The sequence below is a fragment of the Entelurus aequoreus genome, linkage group LG02 (assembly GCF_033978785.1).
Source record: "Entelurus aequoreus isolate RoL-2023_Sb linkage group LG02, RoL_Eaeq_v1.1, whole genome shotgun sequence".
NCBI classification, from domain to species: domain Eukaryota; kingdom Metazoa; phylum Chordata; class Actinopteri; order Syngnathiformes; family Syngnathidae; genus Entelurus; species Entelurus aequoreus.
Window position 1 is genome coordinate 67,528,927 of NC_084732.1, and position 14,387 is coordinate 67,543,313.

At 39.4% G+C, this 14,387-nt stretch overlaps 1 protein-coding gene and 1 long non-coding RNA gene across 2 annotated transcripts in view; one reads left to right on the top strand and one right to left on the bottom strand.

The window, feature by feature from the left end:
* The window catches only part of LOC133638434 (uncharacterized), a 7,903-nt gene extending 685 nt beyond the window's left edge, over positions 1-7,218 (bottom strand). The window contains exons 1-3 of the long non-coding RNA XR_009823625.1: positions 7,085-7,218; positions 6,893-6,939; positions 917-1,000 (exon numbers count right to left, since the gene is read on the bottom strand). This is a non-coding gene — a long non-coding RNA (uncharacterized LOC133638434). The remainder of the gene's footprint in view (positions 1-916; positions 1,001-6,892; positions 6,940-7,084) is intronic.
* Positions 1,221-14,387, top strand: part of cilp (cartilage intermediate layer protein, nucleotide pyrophosphohydrolase) — a 16,594-nt gene continuing 3,427 nt past the window's right edge. Inside the window, exons 1-6 of the mRNA XM_062031018.1 lie at positions 1,221-1,277; positions 7,358-7,512; positions 12,771-12,824; positions 12,899-13,168; positions 13,571-13,747; positions 14,041-14,346. Coding sequence (XP_061887002.1) covers positions 1,258-1,277; positions 7,358-7,512; positions 12,771-12,824; positions 12,899-13,168; positions 13,571-13,747; positions 14,041-14,346 — 982 coding nt within the window. The 5' untranslated portion in view covers positions 1,221-1,257. The remainder of the gene's footprint in view (positions 1,278-7,357; positions 7,513-12,770; positions 12,825-12,898; positions 13,169-13,570; positions 13,748-14,040; positions 14,347-14,387) is intronic.

Genomic DNA, 14,387 nt, shown 5'->3' on the forward strand with positions numbered 1-14,387 from the left:
TTCTATTGGGCACTGTGTGTCACGGCGCAAGCGCCTGCCACTGCGCTTTCCTCAGTGCACTCCGCTGAGCGCATATCTGGGCACACCTCTCCTGCCGCGGCCACGCCCCGGCTGTCTCCAATCTACAATCAACACACCTGACGCTGAAGAGTGCTCCCCTGCCTTCTTAAGCCAGCGTGTCCTACGTTCCAGTGCCAGAACGTAGCTACTTGTGTCCGTACAGTAAGCCCTACACGTCTCTAGCTCTCCTCGCCTATGTGTCTCCTCACTCTCTGTGTTTCCCCTCCCCTGTGCTCATTGTGTCCTGTCCTGTGTCGTCACCCTGCAGTTCCTCTTTGTTCCCTGGATTCGAGCTGTGTGCCTTGTCTCCCCGGATTCCCTCTGGTCTTCTTGCTGCCTCCCTGGATCTCGACCTCTCGCCTGGACACGGACTTCGACGCCGCGCTCCTGCCCTTGACCTCTTGCTTGACCACGGACCTCCGAGCCTGCCTTGCCCCCGTTAGCCATTATGTTCTTTTGACCACGACTGCATATATATAATAAAGTTAAAAACCTAGGGGTAATAATGTACTTAGGCCTTATTTTAACTGAACTCTTTGATTTTATTAGACTTAATTCATTAATATTTATACGATTATTTTATTTTTATTCATGATTTTGTTTGTCTCCGTATCATTGTATGCATCTGTAAACCACTTTGAGTTGCCTGGCGTACGGATTGTGCTCTATAAATAAACTTGCCTTGCCCAATTGTATTTTATTTATGTATTTGTTTAAATGACAAGTATTATATAATAACTAGACAAAGCAATTTCTGCAAAAATTGCGTGTTTCGTGTTTGTTCCACGCCATAGTTTATGTTTGTTTACCTCATGCCCTGTCAAGATTTCTTGAGAAGATTAAAATCATCTCCTACCTCACGCTGTCGTCCGGAGTTGTCCGTTCTGCTTTCCCGGGAGAACGACCCCGCAGTGAGCCGCAAACCCCCACGTGACAACTTCTAAGGTGGAACCAAGTGACAAAAATCCGTGATTAGTAGGTTAAAGTATGAAATTCGTTAAAATGCTAACATAAAGCTTATAGCGTTCACACAATGAATATGTTCAGGGATAACACAGACATTGTGGCATGCAGCCAGAGAGGAAGGAGGGGTGTTACGGGCGGAGTAGTATAAAAGGAACACAGGAGGAGTGTTGAAGCACATGAAGACCAGAGGTGGAGGAGAGACATGTGGAAGCCAAGAAGACAAGGAGGCGCATGAATCAGTCCACCTGCAGGTGACAAATATTTACTGTGTTTACTTTTGACATCACGCTAACAATATCAGTCGTTTCTGGAAAAATATCCCATTGATTTTTAGTAACGTTGACAGCTATCATTGGAATGATGAGGAGATCATGTCATTTATTGAACACCAATGCTCTGCTGTTATTGTATCATTCATTTATTATGTCATATTTAAACTATTGTGTTGAAGTCTGGGGAAATTGTTATACATCCCATCTACAGCCTTTAGTCACTCTGCAGGAAAAGGCCATTAGGATTGTGTCTAATGTTCACTACAGACATCATTCAAATCCACTATTCATGGAGTTAAAGCAACTTAAACTGCACGATGTGATACATTTTAAAATTGCTCAAATTATGTTTAGGGCATCCCGAAATTCTCTAACATCCAATATACAGAACCTATTCCAGGATAGAGATGCTCACCACAGTTACAGTCTTAGAGGAAACAACTAATTATATTTGCCTAAATTTAGAACAACTTTAAAATCAATGTGCATTTCAGTGCGTGGAGTCAGTCTGTGGAACAACTTAGGGGACGAGTTAAAAACGTGTTCCAACATGCTTCAATTTAAAAGACTGTTTAAAAAATAAGTACTGAAGAAGTACGAGGAGGAAAGAGAGTGATGCCCTCAGCACAGAGCGATGGGAGAGAGGTGTATGGTCAGAGAGTGTTTGGGCCTGTGTGTGTGCGTGTGTGTGTGTGCGTGTGTTTTGTCTCGTCTTGTCTTGTCTTATACTAACAGTGGTACTATTATATTGTTAGTGCGCAGGAGTTTTTCTTGTTTTTGTTTGTGTGGTATTGTTCTTGTATTATATGGTTTATGTTAAATGTGGAGTGAGTGAGAGGGGTTGGGATATTATAAGCATCTGCTTCATCCAACCCCTTTTCAAGCCTTGCATAAATGTCTCTGCCAAAATGTAAAAAATAAAATAAAAAAAATGTTGTACTGTGCAGGTTTGAAATAAATACTTCAATTCAATTCAATTTAGGTTTCCATTGGTGTCCCGTTAATTTACTGTAATTGGCATCATAAAAACTTCTACATTCTTTCTAAAGTGAGTGCAAATGTGATGAACAGGACATAACTACGGTGCTTGTAATGCTGAGGCTTACGTGCAAACGTGTGTGAGGAAAAGATGCAGAAAGGCTTGAGAGCTCCCCTGACGATTGTTGATGGCCAACACAGATGTGTAATCTGAGCAGTGGAGGCTCCAGCAATGTCTTGTTGTTGATTCCCTCAAATACTCTACATGTTGCTGTTTAGTTCCGTATGTCTTCGATATGATGATGAATAAACTGGTCCTTGAAATACTAAATGTACTTTTTCGGTCACAATCACAACAAAAGACAAGAAGAGGTATGTTTGTTTGTTTGTAAGCGTTGTAACTCGTAAATAAAATCCCGCTTACAATGGAGTCAATGGGAAGCTCTCTAAATAACCATCCAAAAAGCGCCAACAATATTCCATATACAGCTTGTGACCCGAATATTAACCAAGTATTGGTGATATTGTTATTATAAGCACTAACGCAGACAAACTATTTTAAGCGGTGCCGTGATCACACAGAGCTAATTAGCTTGTGCTGCTATAATGATGTCATCAGCTGGTGAGCTGCTTTCTCGCCTCTGAGCTGGTGAGAGTTTATTCTAGATCAGGGGTCCCCTAACTTTTTGACTCGGGGGCCGCATTGGGTTAAAAAAATTTGGCCGGGAGCCGGCTGTGTAATATATATATATATATATATATACATATATATATATATATATATATATATATATATATATATATATATATATATATATATATATATATATATATATATATATATATATATATATATATATGTATATATATATATATATATATATATATATATATATATATATATATATATATATATATATATATATATATATATATATATATATATATATACGAACCCTGTTTCCATTTGAGTTGGGAAATTGTGTTAGATGTAAATATCAACGGAATACAATGATTTGCAAATCATTTTCAACCCATATTCAGTTGAATATGCTACAAAGACAACATATTTTATGTTCAAACTGATAAACTTTTTTTTTTTGTAAATAATCATTAACTTTAGAATTTGATGCCAGCAACACGTGACAAAGAAGTTGGGAAAGGTGGCAATAAATACTGATAAAGTTGAGGAATGTTCATCAAACACTTATTTGGAACATCCCACAGGTGAACAGGCAAATTGGGAACAGGTGGGTGCCATGATTACGTATAAAAGTAGATTTCATGAAATGCTCAGTCATTCACAAACAAGGATGGGGCGAGGGTCACCACTTTGTCAACAAATGCGTGAGCAAATTGTTGAACAGTTTAAGAAAAACATTTCTCAACCAGCTATTGCAAGGAATTTAGGGATTTCACCATCTACGGTCCGTAATATCATCAAAGGGTTCAGAGAATCTGGAGAAATCACTGCACGTAAGCAGTTAAGCCGTGACCTTTGATGCCTCAGGCTGTACTGCATCAACAAGCGACATCAGTGTGTAAAGGATATCACCACACGGGCTCAGGAACACTTCAGAAACCCACTGTCAGTAACTACAGTTGGTCGCTACATCTGTAAGTGCAAGTTAAAACTCTCCTATGCAAGGCGAAAACCGTTTATCAACAACACCCAGAAACGACGTTGGCTTCGCTGGGCCTGAGCTCATCTAAGATGGACTGATACAAAGTGGAAAAGTGTTCTGTGGTCTGAAGAGTCCACATTTCAAATTGTTTTTGGAAACTGTGGACGTCGTGTCCTCCAAACCAAAGAGGAAAAATAACCATCCGGATTGTTATAGGCGCAAAGTTGAAAAGCCAGCATCTGTGATGGTATGGGGGTGTATTAGTGCCCAAGACATGGGTAACTTACACATCCGTGAAGGCGCCATTAATGCTGAAAGGTACATACAGGTTTTGGAGCAACATATGTTGCCATCCCAGCAACGTTATCATGGACGCCCCTGCTTATTTCAGCAAGACAATGCCAAGCCACGTGTTACATCAACGTGGCTTCATAGTAAAAGAGTGCGGGTACTAGACTGGCCTGCCTGTAATCCAGACCTGTCTCCCATTGAAAATGTGTGGCGCATTATGAAACCTAAAATACCACAACGGAGACCCCCGGACTGTCGAACAACTTAAGCTGTACATCAAGCAAGAATGGGAAAGAATTCCACCTGAGAAGCTTAAAAAATGTGTCTCCTCAGTTCCCAAACGTTTACTCAGAATTGACAAGAACGTCACGAAAAGATGTTTGGTTGCATCCCCTTTTTCTTCATGAGGATTATGAGACATTCTTCATCTAAACGGGAATATTAGAACATCCTATAGGTCAGCATTCCAGTGACAGCAGACATTGTACAGTAAGCGGTGTTTTATTATGTGCGTTGGCTCTCATGAAGTCTGCAGTGAGTAGTAATCAGTGATGTTGTTAAGGTACAAAGCGAACGTCGTGATGCGTTTTTGTACAAATGTAATTAATGCTCCGCCGTATGTTAAAAATGAGCAAAACACGTCAATATTAAATGTTGTTATAAATGTGCCCGTTCCTACATTACATATATACTTTCATCATGTATATAAAACCTTAATGGAGGGGTTTGGATGTTTTAAGTGCTTCATTGGCAGACTAGAGTGACTTCCATAGTAAGCTAACTTTGGCTCGCATTCATTTACTATTTAGAATGCATAAAACAAAGTAAAACAAATGTGTTCTTGCTTTACATAAGTTTTGTGAATGATAAGCAAAAATCCAAAAATAGTGCAGTTCCCCTTTAATCCTCTGGGGACATCCATTCGATTTTAATTACACAACCCAAAACCAGTGAAGTTGGCACGTTGTGTAAATCGTAAATAAAAACAGAATACAATGATTTGCAAATAATTTTCAACCTTCATTCAATTGAATAGACTGTAAAGACAAGATACTTAAAGTTCCAACTGGAAAACAAATATTAGCTCATTTGGAATTTGATGCCTGCAACATGTTTAAAAAAAAGCTGGCACAAGTGGCAAAAAAGACTGAGAAAGTTGAAGAATGCTCATCAAACACTTATTTTGAACATCCCACAGGTGACCAGGCTAATTGGGAACAGGTGGGTGCCATGCTTGGGTATAAAAGCAGCTTCCATGAAATGCTCAGTCATTCACAAACAAGGATAGGGCGAGGGTCACCACTTTGTGAACACATGCGTGAGCAAATTGTCCAACAGTTTAAGAACAACATTTCTCAACGAGCTATTGCAAGGAATTTAGGGATTTTACCATCTACGGTCCGTAGATGGTGAATCTAGAGAAATCACTGCACGTAAGCGATGATATTACAGACCTTCGATCCCTCAGGCGGTACTGCATCAAAAAGCGACATCGGTGTGTAAAGGATATTACCACATGGGCTCAGGAACACTTCAGAAAACCACTGTCAGTAACTACAGTTTGTCGATACATCTGTAAGTGCAAGTTAAAACTCTACTATGCAAAGCGAACGCCATTTATCAACAACACCCAGAAACGCAGCCGGCTTAGCTGGGCCCAAAGAGGAAAAGAACCATCCAGATTATTATAGGCGCAAAGTTCAAAAGCCAGCATCTGTGATGGTATGGGGGTGTATTAGTGCCCAAGACATGGGTAACTTACACATCTGTGAAGGCACCATTAATGCTGAAAGGTACATACAGGTTTTGGAGCAACATACAGTATGTTGCCATCCAAGCAACGTTATTATGGACACCCCTGCTTATTTTCAGCAAGACAATGCCAAGCCACGTGTTACAACAGAGTGACTTCATAGTAAAAGAGGTACTAGACTGGCCTGCCTGTAGTCCAGAACTGTCTCCCATAGAAAATGTGTGGCGCATTATGAAGCCTAAAACAAAGACCCCGGACTGTTGAACAACTTAAGCTGTACATCAAGCAAGAATGGGAAAGAATTCCACCTGAAAAGCTTCAAAAATTGGTCTCCTCAGTTCCCAAACGTTAACTGAGTGTTGTTAAAAGGAAAGAAAAATGCCCCTGTGCCAAATTGTTTGCAATGTGTTGCTGCCATTAAATTCAAAGTTAATGATTATTTGCAAAAAAAAATTTAGTTTCTCAGTTCGAACATTAAATATCTTGTCTTTGCAGTCTATTCAATTGAATATAAGTTGAAAAGGATTTGCAAATCATTGTATTCTGTTTTTATTTACGAATTACACTACGTGCCAACTTCACTGGTTTTGGGTTTTGTATCTTCAAGACAAACATGACAGTTAAGATTTTGAAAACATTTTATGATTCATATTTATTTAACTTTTTTTTGCTAAATTGTCTCAGTAAACTTCAATCCAAAACAAAAATATCAAACATGCAATGTTTTGTTTTTTTACGCTTCAGAGGCCTTTTGATCCAATGATGTTTCGGGTTTAAATTACTAAACTAACTAATGTTAAGCACATTTTTACTCAAAAGGCCTTCAAAGGGTTGAAATTAAATTTAAAAAAAAAACATGACAAGTTTGGTATTTGTTTAGGGCTGAGGTTGATTTAGAGATTTGAGCAAAGAAAGTAAAAAAATATATAAATCCAAAATCTTCTTACCCGTATGTCCAGTTTGGCTGTGGATTAACTGCCAGTGTAACATACACCTGTGAAAGAATGGGATATTAAAACATTTTTAAAACCCACTTATGAAAAATCATGTTTAATGGACTAACAACAAAATTGATAGCCAAAATACAGCCAGAATTAGCAGAAAGAGGGTTGAATATGCTTCATCCATCCATTTTCTACCGCTTATTCCCTTCGGGGTCGCGGGGGGCGCTGGAGCCTATCTCAGCTACAATCGGGCGGAAGGCGGGGTACACCCTGGACAAGTCGCCACCTCATCGCAGGGCCAACACCGATAGACAACATTCACACTCATTATTCCAAAGACATGCACCTGGGGATAGGTTGATTGGCAACACTAAATTGGCCCTAGTGTGTGAATGTGAGAATATGCTTCGTATTTCAGGAAATATTGTTAGTTTTTATGTTGTGTTGTTTGTTTCTGTCCCCCACCAGAAGTGAGGCTGTGTTGCTGGGATCTATCTTGTTCCCAGTTCCTGGTGCAGAATATACGCAACAGGGGGAGGAAGTTCAAAGGTCAGACACAAAAAGCAGTCTGAAAATGGCATTGGGGCTTTTCCTGGTCATCCTGGTAATCATGCCAGCCCAAGGTGGGTCTCGGCCCATTCTGACACCAACAAAAATGCTTTGATCCCTTGCAGATTTTGTAAGTTTGCCTATTCATGGACAGTCTTTCATTTGTATGGTAGAATAGGAGAATTTTAAAAAAAAAAGAAGTAAAATTAAGGTTCTAAATTGACTTCCTATAGCAGGGATATTTAACTACATTGCTTGGGGGGCCACATTTCCAGAAAGCAAAGAACCGGTGGGGTGGACTTCTCCCTTTACTATTAGTCTTATTGTGTATATTCCGTGGAACCAGTGTCCTCTACAGTGGGCATTTGATTGTTGCCAATTTATTTTGCCAGCTCTGTTGTTTCTAAGGCCCTTCTGCAAAAAAAGCTAGTCAAATACCATCTATATGACAGCACTCTCGTGTTTTTAAGAATCTGCTGTAAAAATGTGAGTCCCACACAAGTTTGTTTTTTTTAACTCAACCAGTTGAATAGCCCAGGGGCCGTACTTATCAAGCTTCTTAGAATTACTCCTAAGAAGTCTGCTAAGAGTTGACTTAAGAGTAAATAAATTCTTCGCTGAAAGCTGCACTTCAAAGTTAGTTATCAAGCGTCTTACTCACACTTTCAGCGAAGTGTAGGACTGAATCTTAAGTGTCACACTCAGAGCTGAATTACGACATTACTATGTGCCGTAAACGGAATTTTAGGTGACGTCATTTCTGTGTCCATAGAAATGACCAATCATGGAAGGGAATCCCTTGTCTAAGAATAAAGAAATATCTTAGAAATATTTAAGTGGACAATGGGAGTGTATATTTTGACAATAAACTACAAAATAATACAAAACAAACAAACGATATTGGCAATGAATCAAAAATAAATGTTTCCTTTTTGTTGCACCTTTCCTGCTCCCTGCTCCCAGACCGTAACAAAGAGGCAGGGGAGACACTTCTCCAGGATGTATGCTCGGGGCAACACCCTTCACTTTACCCGGCAGTGGGTCTCCACAGCGGACGACTTTAGAGTGAATGATGAGTCCGGCGATTAGTTGCAAATCTTGCTTTATTGATTGCTTGCACACAGCCAATCCAACACAAAACAAACTAGTCCCCGCTCGCACTCACAATACCGCTCCCTCTCTTCTCTCGCCCACACACTCACTGACGTCACTCACCTCACATGCTGTAGCCTAGCGTATGTGTGTGCCACACACATATGCTCATAACATTTTCTTTCCAATTCATTAATTAGGCAACTAATTTGAAACTGGTGTGGGTGGCTCTATATATACTAGTCCACTGCAGCCACATGCAGAAATCAACAAGGAATCGAAAATTATTAAATCTGTGACAAAAATAATACCTGCTCTGTCTAAACGATACCGTTTGATCAGCTGCTCGTCATCAAACAAAGATGAACGTTCGCGCACGTCTCTCGCCTCAGTGCCATCCCCTGCTGGCAACTCCTAACCACTTAAGACACCTCTGAAGGTCTCTTAGATATCGTGGAGAGTAGGAGTGATTCTTAGACTTAAGAACGTTGATAAAAAGCTTTTATTCTTAAGTTTTAGAGTAGGACTAAATTTCGCAAATTTTCAGGACTTAAGTGTAAAATGGCACTCTAAGAAGCTTGATAAGTACGGCCCCAGATGATTAAAAAGAGAGGACTTAAAACAGAACGTTGAGGAACACTACTTGAGTAACTAAAGAAGTTGAAGAAATTACTACTGACTGCATCGGAAGTAAACAAGCTACAATATTACAACAAATAACTGCCAACAAATGGAAGACTTAAAGGGGTGCCTTGAGGAACTCCTCATTCTTAACCACAAGATTGGCCCCTGTGTTCTGTTTGCTAAAAATATTGTCAATGATATCAATCTTCAATGTTGATGCCAATGTGTTTACATTACAGCGGTCTACGTTTCTCCAGACAACAGAAAAACTCTTGTGTTTTTAGGAATTAGTTGTAAAAATATTTGTCTCACAAGTTTAGAACCGGGGCCGTATTTATCAAGCGTCTTAGAGTGCCATTTTACACTTGAGTCCTGAGAATTTGCGAAATTTAGTCCTACTCTCAAACTTAAGAATAAAAGCTATTTATCAACTTTCTTAAGTTTAAGAATCACTCCTACTCTCCACGATATTTAAGAGACCTTCAGAAGTGTCCAAAGTGGTTAGGAGTTGCCAGCGGGGGATGGCACTGAGGCGAGAGAGACGTGCGCGAACGTTCAGGGAGCGGAAGGATGTCCTGGCTTTGTTTGATGACGAGCAGCTGATCAAACGGTATCGTTTAGACAGAGCGGGTATTATTTTTGTCACAGATTTAATAAGGGGCGTCATCTCATCAGCAACATCACGCAGCAGAGCTTTCACAGCAAAACTAAAGGTCATCAAAATGCTTCGATATCTCGCCACTGGGAAAATGCACATTTATTTTTGATTCATTGCCAATATTGTTTGTTGGTTTTGTATTATTTTGTAGTTTATTGTCAAAATATACAATCCCATTGTCCACTTAAATATTTCTAATATATTTCTTTATTCTTAAACAAGGGATTCCCTTCTGTGATTGGTCATTTCTATGGACACAGAAATGACGTCACCTAAAATTCCGTTTACGGCACATAGTAATGTCGTAATTCAGCTCTGAGTGTGACACTTAAGATTCAGTCCTACACTTCGCTGAAAGTGTGAGTAAGACGCTTGATAACTAACTTTTAAGTGCAGCTTTCAGGGAAGAATTTATTTACTCTTAAGTCAACTTTTAGCAGACTTCTTAGGAGTAATTCTAAGAAGCTTGATAAATACGGCCCCAGATCGTCGCAGAACTACACGGGATGAGTTTGTTACTGATCTCAAGGGACTTAGGACCACAGTCACCAAGAAAAGACACCTGAAAGACTCATGGGAGAATGTGATGTGGTCACATGGAAGCTATTTGGCATCAAAAGTGTTTGGAGGCAGGAGATGGACGAACTTTAGAGCAGAATCCCTACTGTCAAACATGGAGGTGGAAACATTCAGCTATACGACCGTTTTATATGTGCTGAGAGAACAGGAAGACATTGAGGAGCAGATGTATCGTAGAATCTGAAAACTGAAGATGGGTTATTTATGAGTCTTTCAAACCAGGGATGTCAAACTCGTTTTCATTGAGGGCCACGTCGCAGTTATGGCTGCCATCAGAGGGCCGCTTGTAACAGCAAATGTATGAATTTGCCTCTGGATTTACTATTAATTATATCGATTCTACAGTAAAAATTTTACATTTACAAAATGTTACTGTAAAATATAGTGGGGGTTTTTTTCTTACATTTTACGGTAAATATATAAAAACAGTACCACTGTTTTGTTTTTTACGGAAAAAGCTGGCCGCTTAGTTGCCAGAATTTTTGTGTTAAATTGACATTGGTTTTTACATTATATTGTTAATGCAAAAACAGTACAAGTTCCTTTTTTATTCTGGCAACTTAGCTGCCAGTTTTTTTTCCATAAAAACAAATGTACCGTCTTTCCATTTACACTAATACACCGTTAAAAACAAGATTTCACAGTAAAAGATGGCAGCTCAATCAACAGAATTTTAACGCAAAAAATGTTTCGTTATTTTTCAATTCACAGTAATATGCTTTAAAGAACACTGTAAAATGTATTTGATGGGTAGCTTGCTGCAAAATCATAAGTCAAGTTTTTATTTAGACAAAAAATGTTTGGAAAGTATGATAATATACTGTAATATTTGTTGCAATAACTATTAAAGTTTAAAAGGCATGCAAATTCAAGCAGTACATATATTTTTGCTGTCAAAATGAAAACAATCCATTACATTTAGTGAGAAAATATTAAGTACTTCATTGACACATATCATTTCCAAGTGTTTGCGGGCCAGATAAAATGATGCCGCGGAACGGATTTGGCCCCCGGGCCTTGAGTTGGACACCTGCGACCTAAACGATAGCGGCAAGGAAACAAAGGAGTGTCTGAAAAAGAAGCACAATTATATAGCGTCAAAACAGGGAGAAGATACTCGCGCATTACCACAAGCCACAAGCATACTTACTGTTTCTGTCACCCCTTTTGGCACTTAGGGGCGGGCATTGAATACACGGCCAGGCGACACCCCTCCATTCTGGTTGGTCACTTTAAACACCTACTGTCTTCTGGTCAGAGCCATTCAAAGGGAACTGTTACCGTCATGTCTTTTCTGAAGGAGTTGTTAATATTCCTAGTACATTTAATATTTAATATTCAAGTAAATTTGATCATATTGTAAAGGAATCACACTCGCAACACAATGGCATCAATAAATGATCTACCTATTATGATATAATGTAGTAGAGGTGGGAATATCCTTTTGGTGGTTGATGTTGTTGTCATATGACCTACACCAGGGGTGTCCAAACTTTTTCCACTGAGGGCCGCACACGGAAAAATTAAAGCATGCGGAGGCCATTTTGCTATTTTTCATTTTCAAACCATGACAAAATACTGTATATGGATTTTTAAACAATGTTTTTGCCTTTAGGGCTCCCGGGGATCATAAAGGGTCATGTTACCTGAATATTACATTTGAACTATTATCTTGTTTGTTTTATGCTCTTTTGTCAAAGAAAACGATGTTTTTGTATGACAACATAGAAAAACATACGCAATTTATATGCAATATTTTCCACATAAAACATTTTAATATGAAATATTTGAAATAATTGGAGCCTTGAATAGGTTAATAAGTCATTTCACTTTTTTTATGTTTTATTTTTATTTTTGTAATAGCATTTCCAGAATGTGTGGCGGGCCACTAAACAATTAGCTGCGGGCCGCAAATGGCCCACGGGCCGCACTTTGGACACCACTGACCTACACTGTTTGTGTGTGTGTGTCAAATGATTGTTTTAATTGGATTAATCACACATTTAATTGTGGATTGATTGTGATTAATCACAGTAAATTACTTGCTTGCATAATCTAAATTATCTTGTGAAAAAATACTTCAATATTTAGACACAAATGCAAGTTTAATGAAACATTTATTTGCAGACAACATGAAACAGTATTATCTAAAGTCCCATTGGGGTGTATGTTTGAAGAAACATACAGTATATGAAAGATGAAAAAAATTAATTGGATGATAAATCTGTGTTGGCACATGATTAATTAATGTAATAATGATTTGTGATTAATCACATGGATCAACACGTTAAATATGACTGCCCTCATTAGATATACCAAAAACATCAAAGGTAATGTGAGGAGATACAGTCACAGAATCCGATCTTCTGTCTCTTGCAGGACTTAGGAGCAGTGACAGCAAAGATACGGACCCTTCTGTGTATCACACTGAAGGTACACTTTTTTTTGGCTCAAACTGTATCAAACATCTCTAGATGCTGCAATGTCCATGTTTGTTTCTGACCTAGACAACTACGAATGGACCACATGGTTTAACGTGGACCACCCAGGCGGCCGTGGAGACTATGAGCAGCTTGATGCCATTCGCTTCTACTACCGCGCCCGAGTGTGTGGGACACCCCGAGCACTGGAGGCCAGAACCACTGAGTGGGTCCCAGCTCGAGAAACCGGAGAGAAGGTCCACGCGGACCCCACTGTGGGCTTCTGGTGCCTCAATGAGGAGCAAGGTCCAGACCAGAACTGTTCCAACTACGCAGTACGATTCCTTTGTCCCAAAGGTTTGTTCATGATTTGTATCATATAATGTATTAATGTGTGTGATTCGCTATATCTGTTCCACCATGTTCTTTGTAATGACGTTTCATAGGTACGAAGGCACGCAAAAAAAAACAATTAAAAACTTAATTTTGGTGCTTAAAAACCAGACTTGCTCATGATCTATAGTTAGTAGTTGCAGTGCATGTGGCGCAAGAATTTAATACTAGGCTCAATTGCAGTACTGACAGAACAACAACGCTCCCAGTTTTAGTTAACATTTTGCACTACATGATGTCTCCCAAGCATAAGAAAGGCAATTGTGGTGACATAAATTCGGTTTGTACCTATAAAAGTATAGAATTCAGTAGGATACTCTTTCCTTGCTGTAACTACTGTATGCGTCCACTTATATTTCTCTGCAGGAATCAGCCTAACCTTACAAGACACCTGGAGTTCATGGACAGACTGGAGTCCATGTTCTGCCCTCTGTGGTCAAGTGGGGGTCCAAATTCGCTCCAGGATCTGCAATTCTCATCTAAGGTATTGCAACGGACCAAAGGTTGAGAGAAAAGAATGCCAGGGACCCGAATGTCAGACAGGTAAGCTAGTATCTGTTTTAAGTAGACACTTCTAACTTGGTTCCTTTGAAATAGTTCATCATCTGAATAAGAACTATTTTAGGTATGGTTAAAACGTAGAATAGCTAATCATTGTCTTGTTAGTTAAATGTATCACTGAACTCTTGTACATGATCACCACAAAATGCATTGTAATGCCTTGTGATCACATGACTTTCTCCAATCATTTACTATACGCTACACCGGTAAACTAAAAGCATTAGCATTGACTAGTATTATTTGTAACTCTGTGTTTAATGTCCTCCATTTCTTAGAATGTTCCATGCAGTGTGTGATGGGTAAAGTAAATGCAGAGTGTGACACATGCATGTGTGAAGAGCATACCCTGCTGGGCTCGGCCCGTGGTGCTGGGGGTCTCATCGCCGAAGGGGCTGCAATACTTCTTTCAAAGAACCTCCTAACCCTCACAGACCACAATGGACATTTCCGTATCCCCGGACTCTGCCCTGATGGCAATACCACGTTGACAATAAGACAGCAGGGCCACGCACCTCTTAATGTTGTAGTTCCAAAGAGCACTGAGCGTACCTCAGTCCTCAGTGTTCAGCTCAAACGAGAAGGTACAATGAGCAACATGGTAAGTACAAAAGGTGAGAAACTG